Source organism: Manduca sexta, chromosome 5 (assembly GCF_014839805.1).
Source record: "Manduca sexta isolate Smith_Timp_Sample1 chromosome 5, JHU_Msex_v1.0, whole genome shotgun sequence".
NCBI classification, from domain to species: Eukaryota; Metazoa; Arthropoda; class Insecta; order Lepidoptera; family Sphingidae; genus Manduca; species Manduca sexta.
This window is the reverse complement of record NC_051119.1, coordinates 9508186-9528002: the sequence shown is the minus strand read 5'-3', so window position 1 is coordinate 9528002 and position 19817 is coordinate 9508186. Positions and strand designations below refer to the sequence as shown.

The following is a 19817-nucleotide window of genomic DNA, read 5'->3' as shown; positions in this document are numbered from 1 at the left end:
ACAATAAAATATTAGTAGGTAGTTAACACCTTTGTACATTTGATATCAGTTAATTATGTCTAGCGAAGTGTCGTCAAAGGGCCTTTAAATTAGGATGAATTAGTGGTCTCTTCTAAATGCCTTTTGTGAAAACCTTTTAATTAATTTGGCTTTGTTCGAATACATTTATTCATTCTACGTTTCGAATTCAAACTACCTTAACGTGTCAGACATGACGCATTCAGAAGAATTTGAAAGCACCATCAGGTTGACACAATTTACCTTATTAATATCTGGAATTAAATTGTACAGAAAAAAATGGAATTTCCTGATTGACATACTGGTCCAGAAGTTTCTGTTTTATTTGAATATGATTACACTATATCCTGTTCTGATCGCTGAAATATATTTATTGATAGAAGCGTTGCAGAAGGGAGGGAGTTTCGTGGAACACTCTTTGATGACGCCTTGCATTACAGTCAGTATTTTAGGAACTGTCAAAGTGTGTTTTCTTTATAAAAATAGCGATATCCTCCTAGAAATTATTGATAAGCTTAGTGAAATACATCCGAAATTTAACAATGACGTTGAAATCGCAAATGAAGATAGAGAGACGACGAACGAGGAGAAAGTAACCAAGGATTCGATGAGATTGCTGAATTTAAATATGCTGGTGTTGATTGGTTCAGGAGTCTGCGTCGTGACTATGTTCTGCTTAATGCCGTTTATTCTAATGATGATCGGATACTACCAAGATGGAGTTTTAAAGATCCAGTATCCGTATTTGGTGAAATATTTTTTCGATGCTTACAGTATACGGCTTTGGTATTTGGAGTACATTCACCAGGTTTATGCAAGTTAGTACATGTTCTTATTATGATATTGTAGTTTAAATCTCCATCTTCCTAACTATTTTAGAGGAGAGTAGGCAAAATGTGAATGGTAAATGACCACACCAGCACCCGCAATGACCCACATTGTCTAAGGAATCGTGGGTGCGTGATCGACTTTTGATGTTAGATATTATGTAGGATAAAGCGCAATGAAGCTCACCTAAAACATAACTGAACTGAACCTAAAGCCCTAATACAAATTATTAGGGCCGTGGATCAAGAACAGGTAAGTAAGATGGCGTTGTCTAGCAAACATTACAAAACATTAGCTCCGTGTTTATAAATAATTTAAAAATAATTATAATTCTCGAAATGTGTTAAATTTCCTATTCAAGTATAGATAATGATGTAATTAATTAGTGTGAATGTTATCAAGGTATTCAATACAAAGGTTTTAAATTAAAACAGTGCATAAAAGACTAGTAATAAAGATATAAAACATTACATAAAAGTGACAAAAAAATAGTGATAATATTATATACTCAACGAAAACTTTACTTCAAACTGTTTACAAAGTGACTAATAAGTATAAAAGTGATTAAAGTGACTTAAAGTGTTTTGCAAGTGAAAAAATTTTAAGAAGGCGGCCGTTACTCATTAACCGTTTTTTAAAATTCAAATATTTGTTCTAAATCTTAATTAAAGCTAATTTCGTAACAAAGTATTGTACACGTCTTGGCTCTTTGGTCACAGTACACTGTAACAATGAACTAAGTATGCGATGAGCGCATGGTTCAAATCCTAGTAAAATCTAATAAATGTCTTTTTGCGAACTTCTTCATAACAAATATTAATATTTACCGTTAAATTATCATACAAAGAGTGGACAAAACAACCACAAAAACTTAGAAAATAAAAATAATAGAAATTAAATACTTGGATTAAAACATGGATATAGATAACGTAACATTTCGGAAGACTCGAAAACAACACAATCATAGTGATTCATTAACTGACCTGTCTGACAATACAAACGACGACAATTCGATGTTTGAAAACACAATGTTAAGTATACCCGACAGTGTATACGATAAAAGTGATGACGAAATTGTTAAAGATTTAAATGAACAAATAAAAACACTTAGATTACAACTGGCCAGCGCCCATCAGGAAATAGAAGATCTTAATAGCGAGAACTTTCGATTGAAATCCGATCTACAAAAATCTTTAAAAGGTATTGAAACTTATAAAAAAATCTGCTTAACACCAAATAGAACTAACCATGCATCGGGATCTGCAAGCAAAAAGAAAACTAAGCAGGATACTAAAAATATTATGTCACCTATTATAATTCCTAGTAAGAATAATAGTCTTAATAATATATCCCTTGAAAGACCAAAATATGATACGGTTACCAAAAAGAAACATAGTTCTAATTGTACTGCTGAAAATCAGGTACAACAGCAGACTCCGGTACCAAATTCAAAACCGAGTAAATCGAACATAATTTCATCAGGCATAAGGATACCAACACATAAAAATAAGCTGTGTATTGTAAGCAGCTTTTGTACAAAAGGAACCCTGCCTCTAATTGAAGAAGTATTCTCAAATGTTTTCATGTTTGTCATTATCTGCTTCCAAATAGTACTACCAAAGATTTCTGCAATATTAAACACAAATTACAAGATTTCACATTGAATGATTATTGCTTAATTTTTATTGGAGAAAATGATCTAAAGAATGGTGATTACATTGACATTATTGATGACTTGAAAAATTCTCTGACAAAGGCTAGTCATACAAATATAATTATCGGGGCTCCAACATACATAAAAGGCGCGCTAATATACAACTACAAAGTTGAGCTACTCAACAATCTGCTCTATTTGGGTCTGAAAAACCATAAACATATATACTTTTTTGATAGTAACAATGCCCTGAAACATGAGATGTTTTCATATAGCACAGGAAAAATAAACAAATATGGATGGAGAAACATTTACGAGCAAATCATGTACAACATAATGGTAGATTATGCAATATACGGTTTTAGTAACGACTTAACAAATAATAAAATGGACCGATTCCTCTTCACCTCAGACGAAAAATATGTCTTGGAAAACGTCCCTGAACAACAGCAAGCACCTGTTTTGAACGAAAGGCGCCAATCTATTGTAGAATCTGAGGAACCTATGTCCCACAACGTTTACGACATTGTGAAAAATAGTAGTGACATAATTCATAATAATTTATTTCGTATATAACTATATTAATGTACTACACCAAAATATAGCAGGGTTGATAACTAAGTCTGATATGTTAACAGTATTATTGAACGATTTTCCACTGAAAACTATAGATGTACTATGTATGTATACTACTACTATACATACTATCTATGTATGTATCACAGAGCACAATATGATTGCAGATGATATACCACGACTAATCATACCGTCCTATAAATTGGTGTCGGCTTTCTGTAGAAATAACAGAAGTGGTGGCTCCTGTATTCTAGTCAAAAACATTCATTCATGTAAAACACTTAATGAAGTGACCTCACTTTCTGTTCATAATGTTATCGAATGCTCAGGAATTGAGTTATTAGAACATAAAATAGTTGTCATTTGCCTTTATAGGGTTCCAAAAAATACCTCTAAAGAGTTTGATATTTTCTTTTCAATTTTACACAAAATTCTCAATAAGTACAGGTCAAAAGATAAAAAAGTTATAATTGCAGGAGACTTGAATATAAATATCCTCAGTAAAAGTAAAATGACAGCTGAACTTATTAATTCACTTGCTTTCCATAATTTACGTCTTCAATTTACTACCCCAACACGCTTAACCAGTGGTACATGCATAGATAACATAGCTCATAATATTAAAGGCTGTAAAGGAGAACTGGTGGAATTGGCTCTTTCTGATCATACTGCTCAAATTCTTAAATGTCCTGTAAAAAGAACATGTTCCATAAAATATTGGTATGTACAACAGCGACAATACTCATATGAAAACCGAGCAAAATTTGTAGAATGTCTTAGCAATGTAAGTTTTAGGGAGGTGTATGAAACAATTAATCCTAATGACGCTTTCTCTCGTTTTCATGATATGTTTATGATGTTTTATGATTTATGCTTTCCTCGTCTAAAAGTTAAAATAATGCTTAATAAACGACCTCGGTGGGTTTCACGAGGCATTAGGTTATGTAGTAAACGTAGAAGAAAACTTTTATGGAATTATAGAAAAACCCCAACAAACAAAAATAAAAATCTGTTCAAATCTTATGCAAAGAGATATAAAACCGTATTAAATCTCACACAAAAGTCACAAAATAGTCATTACATACAAAAATCTGTTAATAAGTGTAAAGCCACCTGGCAAATTATAAATAGAAATAAAAATGCTAAAAATAAAGAAAATATTAACCGTATAATAAGAAATGGTCACACAGTATCAGATCCTAATGACATTGCCCAATCGTTCAATTATATTTTTATTAACACAGCAAAGTGAACGAGGTGGCTGTGAAGGTCATAAAAGATGTATCATATATACTCTCTCCAATTTTAAGCTACACCATTAATTTAAGTATGGAATATGGCATCTTTCCAGATAAACTGAAACTCACTTTAATAAAACCGATGTTTAAGAAGGGTGATAGTGAAGATGTTAACTGTTACAGACCCATAGCTTTAATTCCTATCTTCTCAAAAATCTACTAAAAATTATATATTCTTCTTTATACTCATTTCTCGAAAAGAATAATCTCTTTGCGCCCGAACAATATGGATATCGTAAAACAAAATCAATTAATGCAGCGGTATATAATTTTATTAAAACTGTTATAACTAGTATGGATAATCGCAGATCTGCAGTAGCCATATATTTAGATATGACAAAAGCTTTCGATCACGTTCACCATGATATTTTACTTAAAAAATTGTACAAATATGGCATTCGAGGTAACATGTATAACCTAATAAAATCCTATTTGACTGGCAGACAACAAGCTACACAAATTAATAGAATATGCCCAATATTAAAAAACAAGATAACTTATCAATCTCGATATAATATCACTCATTTTGGGGTACCACAGGGTAGCGTCTTAGGTCCACTGCTCTTCCTTGTATACATTAATGATTTACCTCATGTAACTAATCACCAAATGACTCTTTTCGCCGATGATAGCACGGCTTTGTTTACTGGTAATTATACTAATTCTGAACTTAATTGCGAAATTAATACTTTTTTAACTAACATAACAGACTGGCTTTCTTGTAATAACTTAAAATTAAATTTAGCAAAAACAAAAATAATGAATTTTAGACAAAGACATCAAACAAATACAAATTTAAAAATTACTTTTCAGGATGTTGCAATTGAAGAAATAGAACACATAAAGTTTTTAGGATTATATATTGATAGAAAATTAAATTGGAAGAATCATGTAGATAATGTCTGTAAACGTTTAAATCAACAGTTATATGCTCTTTATAAATTAAGTAAAATATCAGATAGATCTGCCGTTGTTACTGCATATCATGGCAACGTATCTTCTATATTGAGATATGGTTTGATATTTTGGGGAAATTCGGTAAACAAAAATCTGGCCTTTAGAGCTCAGAAGCGCTGTATTCGATCTATGGTTAACATAGATTCAACTATTTCATGCATACCATATTTTAAGGAGCTAAAAATACTACCACTTCCTTGTATGTATATTTATGAGTGTGCCATTTATGCTAAAATTAATACACACCTTTTTAATTTTAGCAATTGTGTCAGACGTAATAACAAAATGATATCTACACCGCATAAAACTGCATTATTCCATAAAAGTGTATTTAACTTAATTCCTGACATATATAACAAATTGCCAAAACCAATAAGAGATTTGAAAGACATTAGTGACTATAAAACTAAATTATTTAAATTTTTGCATGACAAATGTTATTACTGTTTAAACGATTATCTTGATGATGTTAATGTATAGAATGTATTCTGTTTTCTCTAGAATGTTAAATTGTTGTATGCTATTATAGCGGGTCATAGCTGTACTGTAATATAAATGTATAACACCTTAATCCTACCTGTGTACCACAATAAATATAATAAATAAATAAATAAATAAATAAATAAATTATAATTATAGGTACGTATATACCAACTTTGAAGGAGCAGATTTATTTTACTCCGACAAATAGCACAAAACTCGACACTGGTTATTTGTAACACAGCACTATCTTGGACCAGCATTCCAGGTTAAAACAGCGAGCAAGCTTTTACTGCTTAGAAAATGTTGTATTTAAAAAGGTTCTATAATACTTAGTTTTTTTATGGCTAAGAATCACATAATTGGACCATGCTGGTATTTTTTTCAGCTGGAATTGTATTTGCAAATGTTGTTGGAACAGATACGTTATTACTCGCCTTCTGTACTTTCATAGAGATGCATTTTAAACTGCTGAGTTTTAGAATTGAGAATTTACGGGCAATGTCGAGCGAAGAAACGAAAAGGAACTTTGTGACGTCAGTGATACGACATCAGGAACTGATTCAGTGAGTAAACATGATAAATTATATTAAAAAAAAACAAATTATGGTCTACTATGCTGGTCTTATAATCTAAAAGGCAGATGTAAGGCCAGTCACAAATGTTAATGATATAAGTGATTATAAGTAAGAATAATATAATGCTATCATATCGTAATTTTGCTATGGAGGCGTTATACATGACCAAAAGTGTACTAATAATGATAAAGATATATTCTAAAATTTATGACGAGTTAATTCAAGCCTTTTGGTTTCAGATTAGTCAGCAAAATCGAAATGGTTTACACTAAATCGATGCTTTTCAACATCGTCACCAGCTCACTGCTTATTTGTCTTAGTGGGTTCAATATGACGGTAATTACTTTCGTTCTTCTAATTTTATATGTTCAAGTTGCAGTAGTAGTGCGTAGATCGGACCGTTTACAGCTAAAACATATTTAATAATGTAAAATGTAGGTAGATATTGTAACTTTCACTTATCGGAAGACCAACACTTCAGTGCCTTCTGTGACCATGAAGGTTGCCAAGTTTTAGAAACGTCGGGAGAAAATAATAATATAAAAAACCGCGATAAAATCCGAAAAATAGTTTTATATCAATGGCATTCAAATCATCAACTTTTAAATTGATACTGATTATAAAATGGAACTGATTAAAGAGCTAATCATACCTACGACTTGTGCTGTAAATTAATCTTGAGTTTGTGTACATAATATGTCGCCCATATTGTCTCAAAAGGGCACTACATCGTAGACAATAAAGAATGCATGTGCTGCAGTCTAATTCACAGGTTCAATTAAGTAGAACAGCATAAATGTTGCAACCACTGAAAATGTTTTAGGCAATTAATCATCAGCTATAACTTTCACCCAATCCCAACTGGCATTGACCTGTTAGTTTTCATATTTCGTGTGCAAATGTCAAAATTTAATGACTTGTGGGAAATGTGCCCGAGAATAATCTAGAACCGCAAACCGGCGTTGCAGTTCACAACCTTGATGAGATGAAGGTCGCAAATTTCACAGATATTGTGCATTTGAAAGCGAGACAGAGTCCAATGAAATAGGTAAAACAAGGAACATTTTAGAAGACATTTTTTAGATCGATTCAAGATTCAGGTGGTGGCTGAAGGCAACATTGAGACATATTATAGTAGCCTACAATAGAGTTCGTACTAGAGAATAAATAACAGATAAATAATAATATAGTCTTACATACAGAACAGCTAATTTTAAGTACATAAAAGAGACGTGGGAGGCATTTTCTAGAAGTCTACAAGTCAGTAAGAAACGATATATTGTATTGTAATCGATAGCTCCAAGTTCGAACAGAATCCGGTTCGAATAGGCCGTCATAATTAAGTCGACCGTTGATGGGTAATCATTTCTCGTCACTCGACATTCTATTGGACCACGCTACACTTACCATCAGGTGCCGCTCCCGTATAAAAAAGCTGAAGAGATACACGACTACTTTTGTGATCTTACAATTCTTTTATAGTTCAATATATTTTGTTATTGCTAATCAAATCACCACGTTTCATTTAATAAATGTTTTGTTGTATAGGTAGGTCTAAAACATTGGCAGTATATGTGTCATGAACAAAATAGTCAAATTTTGCGAAGGTTCCGTACGCATCTCCTGTACCCTTACTTAACATCAATCCGCAAATCAAGCTGCCGACCTCTAGGCCATTGACAGTAAAGAAACAAGGTCGCGGGTACTGGTAATTGTTTCTACTCCCCACAAGGGCATTTGCAATGTCAGTTATCGATGCATATCTAATTTGGTAAAAATTGCATTGAGTGTTAACGTGCTAAGGAGGTTTAGGCATTTGGAGGGGTTGGATGATGGGAGACTGACAAGGAGGATTTATGAAGCGAATATCGATGGACAAGCCGGGAGGGGTCGACCGCATCGAACCTTCGAATGTCAGTTCTGACATTTTTAGTACAGGCCAGGTCAAAAGTACCCTGAACCGGCGGGATTGCATGAAAAGTTTGATGAAGGTGGTGGAAGCGAGAGAAATATGCCAGAATCGTAAAGTGGCAATCCATAGTCTCTGGAATCCCGGGTCGGGCAAAGTGATATTTGGGTTTTTCTGCTCAGTATCAGCCCGGAGTCTAGAATTTGTGCCCGATATGGCGATAGGCTCGCCCCCTATCACATTATGGGACGGAACATACTTGGCGAAAAGTGGGTGCCCTAGTTGCGCCTCTGCATACCCCTTCGGGGATAAATGCGTGATGTTATGTATGTATGTATATCCAGGGTATAGTCGAAACTATTAAAAAGCGGGTAATCTTGAAATATAAAATACAAAACTACATTCTATTTAGTATTTGGGACTTTAAATAATAGATGTAAATGCAATTAAGTCACCTATCTATTTGAATGTAAAAAAACAAGCAAATGGTTTTCCCATCTGATGACATTTACGATAAGATTACTGCTAAATATAGAGTGAAAAACATATTGTTGTACAACTTATCTTATAATTATGGCTTATGGAACTAAAAATATACAATTTCGATGAAAAACAATGATCTCACGGGATTGAAGTTCATTAACGTACTTCATAAAATCATAACAAAATGGAAATTAATAAATAAGGATAATTTTCTCACTAAGGATTTGTAGTTTTGTCTAGATCGTGTGTTTTTACTATTCCGCACTTCATAAGGAATCCTTATAGGTTCACTTTGTTGTATGTCTGTCAAGAAACTATTTCTTAGGAAAGCGTGGACCTAGAAAGTAAAAATTTATATCACATACTTGGATCTACCTGTATAGGTATAATCTCTTTCTTTGAAAAATCAAACTTATAAATCAATGCCAGCAAAAGACGTAACCGTTTTTATCGCATATTTTGCGATTTTACAAGGGAGTCAAAACCTATAGGGTAGTCCGCGTTGACCTAGGATCACGAAATTTGGCAAGAAGCGTCTTATAGCACATATGAAGGAAATAATTTGAAAACCATAAGGAAAGGGGAATTTTATATTACAAACTTGTTATTTGCGGTTGGTGCAATAACCGTGTCTAGAGAACGAACAGCAAAGGTAAGTTTGTCCTATTTGAACTTACATACTTAGATATATTACCCTTCGGTGAACTCTCGAACTCCTAGAACCTTTGGTGCGCGAATTTAAGATGCGGCTATACGGTTGTTTATATTACGAAAAATAATAACCCCACTGCTTCCTGATGTTAGGCGATCAGCATTGCCCGAACAATTACAATATAAAAATAATTATGGATGTGTTGCCAACCTTATAAACTCAAACTCAAAATTTTCATTATTCAAATATTCTTTAGTAGTAGTTTAGTTAAGTGTTATTGTTTTGAAGAAGAAACGACGCAAGAAACTCACTCGGCCAAGCTTATGGAAAAGAAGCAATTTATGAAATGAGCTATCTAAGCCTCAAAAAAACTCAGTAATAAAATACAAAAGCCAGCAGTCTCATGTCATTGATTTATGGTACCACTCCGAACCTGACCATGTAGACTGCTACATGACTACCAAATTTATAAAAACCTTGGAATTCGATCTAATTTCTAATGTAATGACTAGCATTTTGAATCACGTCTGAACACTATTAGTGATTCAAATCTAATTTCTATTAAAATGAAGTCCTCAATTTCTGAATAGCACAATGCATTCATTGTTGTCGTTTTAGTAAAAAATCTAGATTTTTAAACTATTTTCGAGTACAATAAGCGATTGTTAGAAACACTCTATTGTCTAGGTTTTAAACGACTTAAATTCTGGACATAAAGGATGATAAATTCTAAGGTTAATTCACCAGACGATGGTTAATATTTTAATATTTAGTCCACGACATTAAAATTAGCTGTTAATAATCTATATATATAAAAGAAAGTGGTGTTAGTTACACTATTTATAACTCAAGAACGGATGAACCGATTTGGCTGAAATTGGTGGAGAGGTAGCTTAGAACCAGGAGACGAACATAGGATACTTTTCCCGTTCCCACGGGAACAGGACGTGACATAAGACGCGGTATAAGAAAGCAAAATTTGATATAGAGATAGTATAAGAAAGACCCTGGGAAGGTTATAGGCTACTATCCCGGGAAAATATATAGTGGGACTTTTATCCCGGAAAACTCCTTCACGCGGGCGAAGCCGCGAGCAAAAGCTAGTTTTGAATATCAATAAGTTCAGTAATCAATAAGTCAAAAAAGCGGCGATAGCCTAGTTGGTTGTGGAACGGACTGCCGAGACGAATGTCCGCAGGTTCAAATCCCAAGGGCACCTCTGATTTTTCTAAAAAAATCATGTGTGTATTCTTTGTGAATTTATCGTTCGCTTTAACGGTGAAGGAAAACATCGTGAGGAAACCTGCACATCTGAGAAGTTCTCTATAGGAATTTCGAAGGTGTGTGAAGTCTACCAATCCGCACTAGGCCAGCGTGGTGGACTAAGGCCTAATCCCTCTCAGTAGTAGAGGAGGCCCGTGCTCAGCAGTGGGCAAGTATATAATACAGGGCTGATAATACTATTTATTATTATTATTATTAAGTTCAGTCAATCTTCAGTGATGCCTTTAATTCTTTAAACTGTTTTTAGTATGCTAGACTCTTACTGTAGACATATTTGTCTACACTGTAGACAATCTACAGAATAAGCAGGCTTGACGAGGATGGTTACTACCATTTACAAAGTACACAACAACCACCGAGCACAACGTATTAAAACCCGCCATAGTGACCCGCGTAAGTGTAACGCGTTCCGGGATCAACCTATGTATATCTGTTTCCAACAGGTCAGCATTATTGTGTCGACTGTCGAAGGGTAATCTCTCGTCAACTGTCAGTATTGGACCCCAATCCACTTACCATTAGGTGTAGTGGAGTCACTATGCCGAATAAAAAAAATACAGAACCCAAATATACAGCTTGCTGATTCATATTGTGAGGTTTCCGGATGTCTAACCACCTTCATTACTAGAATGATTTCTATGGTGTTATCGTTTATTAGCAGCTAACCTATTCATTTCTACGTTCTAGTACTCTTAAATTTGACATTAAAATAGCTCTCGGATCTCTCTTCCGACCCAGGACATCATGATCCCCCATACCCTACATTACTCTTTCTGTACCTATCCCTTCAGGATAGAAGTGTGAATATATCTATTTATATGAGTTATTGAAACGTAAAATGGGTCAATAGATTACGTCCGCTCGCTAGATGGATCTAAATTATTAACACTACGGATCGTTTGTGATGGCTGTGGTATAAAAATATGCATGTATCTATATTGAAAACGATGAATACTTCTGGCCAGGTTTGGCTCTATTCTAGCTGAGTGAAGTACTTATTAGACAAAATTTTGCTTAGATTAAGTATCTACTTTTTGAAAAATCGTCAAAAAGAAAAGAATACTTATTCTTGCTCCGGCTGAGTGAAGTCCTTATAAGACACAAAATTTTGCTTAGATTATGTTCCTACTTCTTAAAGATCATTATAAAAACGAATATTATTGCTCGTAACTTTTTTAAATAATTATAAATGTCAACATTTTATTCAGTTAAAAAAAAATTATATAACCATTCAAAATTAAATATGGCCGGTAATTAAAAAAAATCGCGAGCAAAGATCGTATTTACTTAAGTATAAAAAGCCTCATTACCTTTATATTTTACTATTACATTTAAAAACTATAAAAGCGTTTCCTTCGTATAAAAAAATACACTTATTCATTCGTGCATATTAATGCGCGTTAACCACGTAACAAATACTTTCCTTGGACATTAAATTTCGTGACGGTGGTGCACATTTACATATAACAACTGCAATACATTGATATGTCAGGGCCATGGATTGTATCACGCTATGGTCTTTGCGTTGAAAGGTTCGAAACCGGGGGAGTTAAGCAAATGTCAAGTTTCTTCCTGGTTTGTTTTTCTATGTTAGTTGATCCCATTGACGTATATTCTATAGACACGAACATCCATATAAACTATTTGTTCAAAATCGGAATTAAAATGGCAACCGAAACGTCACTGTTATAACCTATTTATTCACTTGAACAACAAATATTTTTACTTAATTGACTAATATTTTTTATTCAAATCTACGTTTACATTTAGACTCGCGTTTTATATTATGAACGCCACGCCGGACTCTTATTTTATATTATGAGCACCACCACGTATACAACCGCAAACATCAATATTGACACCATACTAAAATCAGTTTGATTGGATGACAGTTTAATTCAGTTGAACACAGTGAATGTTCGGAACGCCAAATTTAGTACATAGTACATATATATCGATGGTTGATTCTTTTAAACCAACTTCGAGAAAAAGCGCAGGTTCTCAATTCGGTGCGTATATTTTTTATATTATGATGCCAAAATTGGTGACTAACATAAGTAATATTAAATTATTTTTGGTTTCGTTGAAGGCGGTTTGATTTTTAGTTTAAAAAGTATTCTGTGAAATGGTCTTCATAATTGTTAGAGTCGAACTCCTTAAAATAATTTATTCCGCTGAATCAGAAGTTTATATTAAGGGCACTTAAATTGACAATGCGTTTGACAAAACATATACCATTAGATATAAAGCCGACGAACATCTTGGTAACATTACCGCGCAGTGAGGACTTTTAGAACATAAGAGTAGGTGCACGCGATATTGTGATCGAGATGTTTGCCTGCTATTATATTTAGAACGAAGATAAAATATTAAGGGTTGTAAGCGCCTAAAGCCTTCACCCAAAAGTTCGATGTGTTTGTATAAGCCGGCCCATTCCAGGAAGCAAATATATTGTCAAATTATAAAAAAAAAAATAAAAAAGTATTTAAAAATATTTTATATGGCAAGCCAGTAAAACCAAGTCACGTCACAGAACGATTATAAGAATTATTTCATTTTCTTACAATTACTATGAAATTGATTATTGTTTAAACTGTTAAATCGTTTTAGCAATTTAGTTTAAGCAACTATCAGTTTGAACATGGGCTTCCCCTAAAGGTTTCCAGATTGATCTATTGTGAGTGGACCGCAGCCAGCGAACTCCTGCGATTTTTATGAGGGTCATGTTCAACACTGGACATCCTGCAGCTAATGACGATGATGAATTATCAATTTATTTAATGCCCAGTGCAACACGTTGAAAGCGTTTGCGCGGTGCCTTATTATTAAATGTATATTTTTCTTTCCACCAGGTCACCGAAGGCTTCAACACTCGTTTTACATACTTCACATTTCTGATGATGTGTTTGTCCCAGATTTTCCTGATTTGCTATTTCGCTGACAATTTGATGCAAGCGGTAAGCAGTACTTTCATTCGTCATGAACTTTGACAGAAAATTCACATTAAAACATCAATATCACAAAAAATTTAATAATTAAGTATTATATAATTTAATAGCGTTTGTGCATCGCGAAATCGCGTTCGATTCCCGTTTAGACAAATCCTTTATGAACATCAATTTGCAAATGATTGCTTTAAGCTTGATTGCGAGACCAGCCTTCGCTGTGTTCGAAATTCTAACATAAGAATTATAGTTTAGTGTGAAGACGGGAGCCCTTGTTCGTTGTAAAAATAAACTATATTGCTTTTGCTTGACTTCGTCTGTGTGAAAAGTTTCCGGCATAAAAGTCCCTATTTATATTTTCCCGAAGTGAAATGGAGCCTATTTTTTAAGTTAGACCTTTAGCAATTCATCGGTGAAAATTGCGTTCATTTCCGTGCAGTAGTTTTTACTTTATGCGTGTAAAAACATACAGACAGGCAAAAATTCTAAAATTGTTGTTTTGCTTTTTGTCGCTCTAATAAAGAACCTCACATACATATCTATAATGTACACATAGGAATATACGGTTACATGTAGGCGTTTATTTCTGGATTATTCCACTATCATTAACTACCTATAGTAAATCAAAGAGCCAAACCAATTTAACTGGTAATGCTATCATCATTGAGTCTGAAACTACAAATGGCAGGTACAACGAAACTCCATAAAACGTTAACCAGATTCGAAATAGAGCGGCGAGACGCGCCCGATCTAAATCCAATTAAATTGTTAACTATATCTATACATATTATAAAACAAAGTCCCTTTGTCTGCCTGTCTTTATGTGATCGATTTTCTCAAAATCTACTAAATGGATTTTTATGAAATTTGCTATGCAGATAGTTTAAGACTGTGGGAAGGTTATAGGATACTTTTTATCCTGGAAAACTTATTCACGCGGGCGAAGTCGCGAGCAAAAGCTAGTTCAAATATAATTTACGTTGTGCTCATTGTTTCATCCGCCATGTATTTTAAATATGCCCTCATGCAATTTTCGCTTTTAAACTATGCTTATATTATTAAGTTTATATAGGATTACGTTTAACTGCATAAATTAATAATTGTAACATTCAAAGATATTTATAAACTTTTGAACTCATAATATAAGAAGGATTTAATGCTATTTAACATAAATTGAAATATAATTGAAATGTCATGGTGCATTACCTAAACGCTGTCAATAAGTATTTGAAATAGATGTTAAGTATAGCAAATCGTAGATTTATAGAGGCCATTATATAATCATCTCTCACAATAAGAGAAGGGACTTCCGGAAAAAAGATGATGCTATTGTGAATTTCAGAGCACGCAAGTCAGCGAGGCAATTTACAAGTGTAAATGGTACGAAATAGACGAAAGTGTAAAGAAAGGCGTTGTGTTAATACTTCTCAGGTTTGTATAATGATTTATGATGTTTATGTAGCTTTGGCTTTGCGGATGAACAACATCTCAGTCATCCCCGTGATCACGAAGGCTGCAAAGTCTTCGAAACGTCGGGAGAAAAGTTAAATATAAAAATCACGATAAAATCCGAAAATAGTTTAATTTTAAGTATTAGGTTTGTATTTAAATAATCAAGATTATCACTTCTCAATCTACATAGTAAATACACGATTAATCTAAAGAATAATATTAGGTCGAGCATTGAATTGACGACATATTGATTGTTTGTGAGGGTTGATCCAGCTACCCACTATACGGAACGCAACATGAAGCAGTCACATATTTTTCTCTGAGATGCTAGTACTACGTAGACACTAATACCTTTTATCTTCGAAGGGCTAGACAGGCAACTAAATCACCTAAAAAATATTTTAATAAAATAAGAATTTGGTATTTTTCTGTGATTCTGGTAAATAATGTAACCAGACTAAGCTATGGCTATCTCTATACTTTCTTACGTGTTCTTTTGAGGAAATAGTCTGAAATGATACTTTATATTTGCGTATATTGTCTAGGCAATAGATTTTTATAGTGAATATATATAATATTTTTGTACTGAATACTTTTGCTCATAACTAAGAACCAGTAGGGATGATGAAATTTCTAGGTTTTTTTTTATCGCCTTAAAATAAACAAGCATTTTGTCACGTTTCAAAGCATTTGGCAATGGATTGTTGTAATGTCACGTTGGCAAGGGAAAACTTTGCTACGGTTTTGCAACCCTGAAGCCTTTATACTGCATCTTTTCGTCAGGTTATTTGTGTGGCAATTTTTTTTTATAATGTTTGGCGTGCGTCAAATGTCACGTGTTTGGCTTTGTGGGAATAATACATTTTTAAATTCTGGAGAAATTTTGCAAACAATGAAGCCTTTTTGTTGCGAAATACCGTCATGTTATTGTTCTACAAATATTATTTTCAAGTTTGACGTGCGTCGATTGTCACGTGTTAGGAAACGGGGAAATATATTCAATTTTAAAATTTTTCAGACATATTTGGAAACCATGATGCCTTTTGTGGTTTGTCACGTGCAATAATTGTTTCGTTTTATTTAAAAACCACATATAAGAGCATATTGTAAGAAAGACTAATGCATATTTAATTGCTAAAGAGAAAAAAAAGAAAGATATATTATTCTATATAGATATATTATTCTATTTTTGAATTGTGTTCCCAATTCCCGCCAATTTTTATGACTTTTTAAATCTCATGGACTGCGGTAATGGCAGCGGACTGCCAAGTTGGTGTCAACTATAAAAAGAGTTCTAAGATTATATAGAGTGGATATTATGAAGATTACCATACTAAAAAATTGCGCTAATGCGATGATAATTCAGTCTACCGCGAAATAGTAAAACACCAATGTAAAATACTCGTATTGTTTCCATATCGTGGTTAACACGTTTTTAAAGCGCATTATAGCATATTTTCACTAAATATGTTGTCTTTTGTAACAATATCTAAGGACGCTTTGACATCTTGTCACATTTCAAATAAAACATCGATTTACTACCAATTGGTAATAACTCTTGAAGCACAAATTGGGCCTGATTTCCCGTTTATACTATATACTATACTGTTTAATATCATGCAAATATATATTTTTTTATCTGTTATGATACAGGTCTCAGAACCCGTGCAAGTTGACAGCGGCTAACTTCGCGGACCTGAACCTAAACGCATTCACTACAGTAAGTTCTGGTTGTGTTTAGAGATGCCCGTACCAGTTATACAATCCCGTTTCATTTTATTTTAAGCTTCGTTTATAGCATTTGTTTCAGTGCAAGTATTTGCATGGGCGTGTTATTAAATAACTTGGGAATTGGATTGATTATAGAGAGTGCTTTAGGGTTTGGAACAAATATTTGTGAATATTTGAAGTTAATGTTTCGAGTATGGATTTTATGCGAATCAGGGTCCTTGTAGTTTGTGGTATCTAGGACTTATAGTAATCATTTGTGGATTATATTGGGGGAATGTTGGGTTTGCAAAATTATATTAAAATATAGTTTTTATAGCCTAAAGTCTCCTAATAGTCAGGGCACTGTTTTTTCTAGAAATTCTTGGTATATGAAATTACAAAGTGAAGATTATGAAATTATTAGAGAAATATAAAGAAAGTAATAATTCTATTTGTATTATTAATTTTAAATAAATATTCCATTAAAATTGATGATTTTGTGCATCTTCTAAATACACACTATTAAATAGACAATTCAATACGGAATGTTTTAGTTTTTTTTAAACTTTCTTAAATCTTTGCATACTCTAGCCGTAACTGGTGCGCCGAATACTTATATAAGGAACAAATGTTCAAGGTTGTTTACTCGGAGGAGGGTTTCAAGAACAAACATTTTGTTTTACAGATACTGAGTCGCTCGTGGTCGCTGTTTGCACTTTTAAAGACTGTTTACAACTGAGGCAGTCGTAGTTTAAGAATTAATTACAAAGTCGACAATGCTCCCTTAATAAAATAACGACCGATTCCAAAATTATTAATTGGTAGGAGTCGTCCAAAAATTCATTTCTGTTTGCGATATTTTTTATTTTTCCTTTGTTTCATGCTATAGTTTTTATTTTTGACTTATCTTTAACATATAAAATTTTATAGTAACTTAAAAAAAAGGTCACAAACAGAAATGAGTTTTTGACGATTCCCACAAATAAACAATTTTGGAATAGGTCATTGTTTTATTAAGAGAGCGAACTGAAAGTGTTTAGCACATGTAGATGGGCGCATTGCTTTATAAACTAATAACAGTCTTTCTTATAAAAATTCCGCAAAGCTATGATTAGTTAAAAGACAAATTTATTCGATCAGCTGTAAATCAAAACCCGCCATCTTGCCTCTTAATAAGGTTTAAACTAGGAAACCCTTGAGGTTTTTGACAGCTATTTAGGCAATTTTTATTCATCTCTTAATGCTAAAACAAGTGTATAAGCAACACTGGGGCCTTATTCTCTATCCCGCACGTTATTTTGACAGTGCGTAACAAGCACGTAACACAACGCGTCATGTTTAGGACTATAGAAATTTGGCTTACAGAATACCATTCCACGCACATTTCACGAAGATAACATGACACGGCCGCGTTACGCGTTTACACTATCATACAGAATAAGGGCCCAGATTGTTTGTGAACGTGTTTAAAAACAATAATATTTACTACTAGGTAATTATTGTTAAGTTATCCAGATATTGTTTTCATTTTTGTTTGAATTATTTATTGTACACTACTCAATAGTTTTAGTCGATCTCATTAAAATTTGATGTTTTGGAATAAAATGTAGTTTTAATTAAAATTTGCATGTTATATAGAATTGTAAATATTTTTGATTGTACTCTGCTTAATTAAATAAAATAAAAGTGTGTATGCAATACTCAGATGCAATCTCTATTCCTTTACTGTCATAGTCCGGTGAGACGGCGATCCGATGTGACTAGAGCGAGATCAGGCGCAGGACCAATGGCTTTACGTGCTTTCCGAACTACGAGGGTATCGCATTTCCAAATTCTTGACTCCGAGCTGTGACTGAGTACAAAATGAGTAACTCGAGTGATGTTGGTTAAGGTAATTGATAAAAAAAGGTAATTCATAGTTAGCTGTGGGGGATTCTCTTCTGTCTTCTTCCACTACTCTTTTGCCAATTAAATATAATTGTATTTTTCCTAAAGGTTTTAATAGTATGGGAATTGAATATTTCATATCCTATTTTACGAGTACAAACTGATTTAAACAAAATATAAAATCATTTTTTTCAGTAAATACTGTACTTTCTACCTTGAGCTGATTTTGAACAGAGCAAAACTAGACTTTCTTGCCCGTTTTTATCTGGCGAGGATTGCTGTCTACACTGGTGGAGTTAATATTGACGGAATCTAAATGTATAACATTTTATGAATGAAATAAGTTAGCAGTGTTAGTACCAGCTCCGGATCTTGAATTTTTTCAAGGTGGGGCAAAATCTGGTAAATGCCGCCTCCACCCACCTATATCATCATCATCATTTCAGGCCCCGCGAAAAATGTATGTGTTTAATGTTCTGGACGTCTTCTTAGTCAAAGTTGCGTCAATGATGAGTTGGGTATTCATCTGCTAAAGTTTGAATTAGCCGCCCACTGAATTCGTCGTCCGGTGCATTGGCCCCGGCTTGTCCTCCTCTAGATTCGGGGCTGGTTAGTACCACTGTCTGTCTGACAACAAGCCTCCTTTAGTTGTAATAAAATAAGTAAAAATAAAAAAATATTTCCATTAAAATTAAATTACAGGTGCTATTTAGCAAAATTCCAAGCTCTATATGTTTCGTAGAGGCTATTATGTTGCAGTAAGTAAGGGGTGTGATGTTCAAAATAGTAACAAAGACGGAGAGAAGCCTGAAATTACAATAGAAAAAGCCTGACGGAACTCAAAATTGCCTGACCGTTTCTAGAACATTTCGCTCCCACGTTAGACTTATACAAAAACATTTTTAACAAATTTGTTACTGCATTAGCGCGGAATCGATTTTCATTGAAATGTCCATTCCGATCACAATACTATCACACCAATTGTCATTTTAATGTAACGGACTATGTGCGGTTTTGTATTGGCTGTTTGCACTTGTCAGCAGAAATTACGTGTTAAGGTGTGTATAGACTATGCTACGAAGTTACTGTCAACGTACACATGTCTT

The 19817-nt window shown here is 33.5% G+C and overlaps 1 protein-coding gene across 1 annotated transcript; it reads left to right on the top strand.

Moving 5' to 3' along the window:
* The first annotated feature begins 197 nt into the window (after positions 1-197).
* LOC115455932 (putative odorant receptor 85d) lies at positions 198-18031 on the top strand. Its single transcript, XM_037445478.1, has 7 exons — positions 198-836; positions 6200-6377; positions 6629-6725; positions 13570-13674; positions 15005-15093; positions 16768-16834; positions 17510-18031. The coding sequence occupies exons 1-7, from the start codon at positions 212-214 to the stop codon at positions 17561-17563; spliced, it is 1215 nt and encodes a 404-aa protein (XP_037301375.1). The 5' UTR covers positions 198-211; the 3' UTR covers positions 17564-18031.
* The last annotated feature ends 1786 nt before the right edge of the window (positions 18032-19817 follow it).

Excerpts from the sequence above, each read along its gene's own strand:
- LOC115455932 (XM_037445478.1), top strand. The coding sequence starts at position 212 with ATGACGCATTCAGAAGAATTTGAAAGCACCATCAGGTTGACACAATTT. Across the intron at positions 13,675-15,004 it reads CTGACAATTTGATGCAAGCG|AGCACGCAAGTCAGCGAGGC; the intron begins GTAAGCAGTACT and ends TGTGAATTTCAG. Across the intron at positions 16,835-17,509 it reads ACCTAAACGCATTCACTACA|ATACTGAGTCGCTCGTGGTC; the intron begins GTAAGTTCTGGT and ends TTTGTTTTACAG.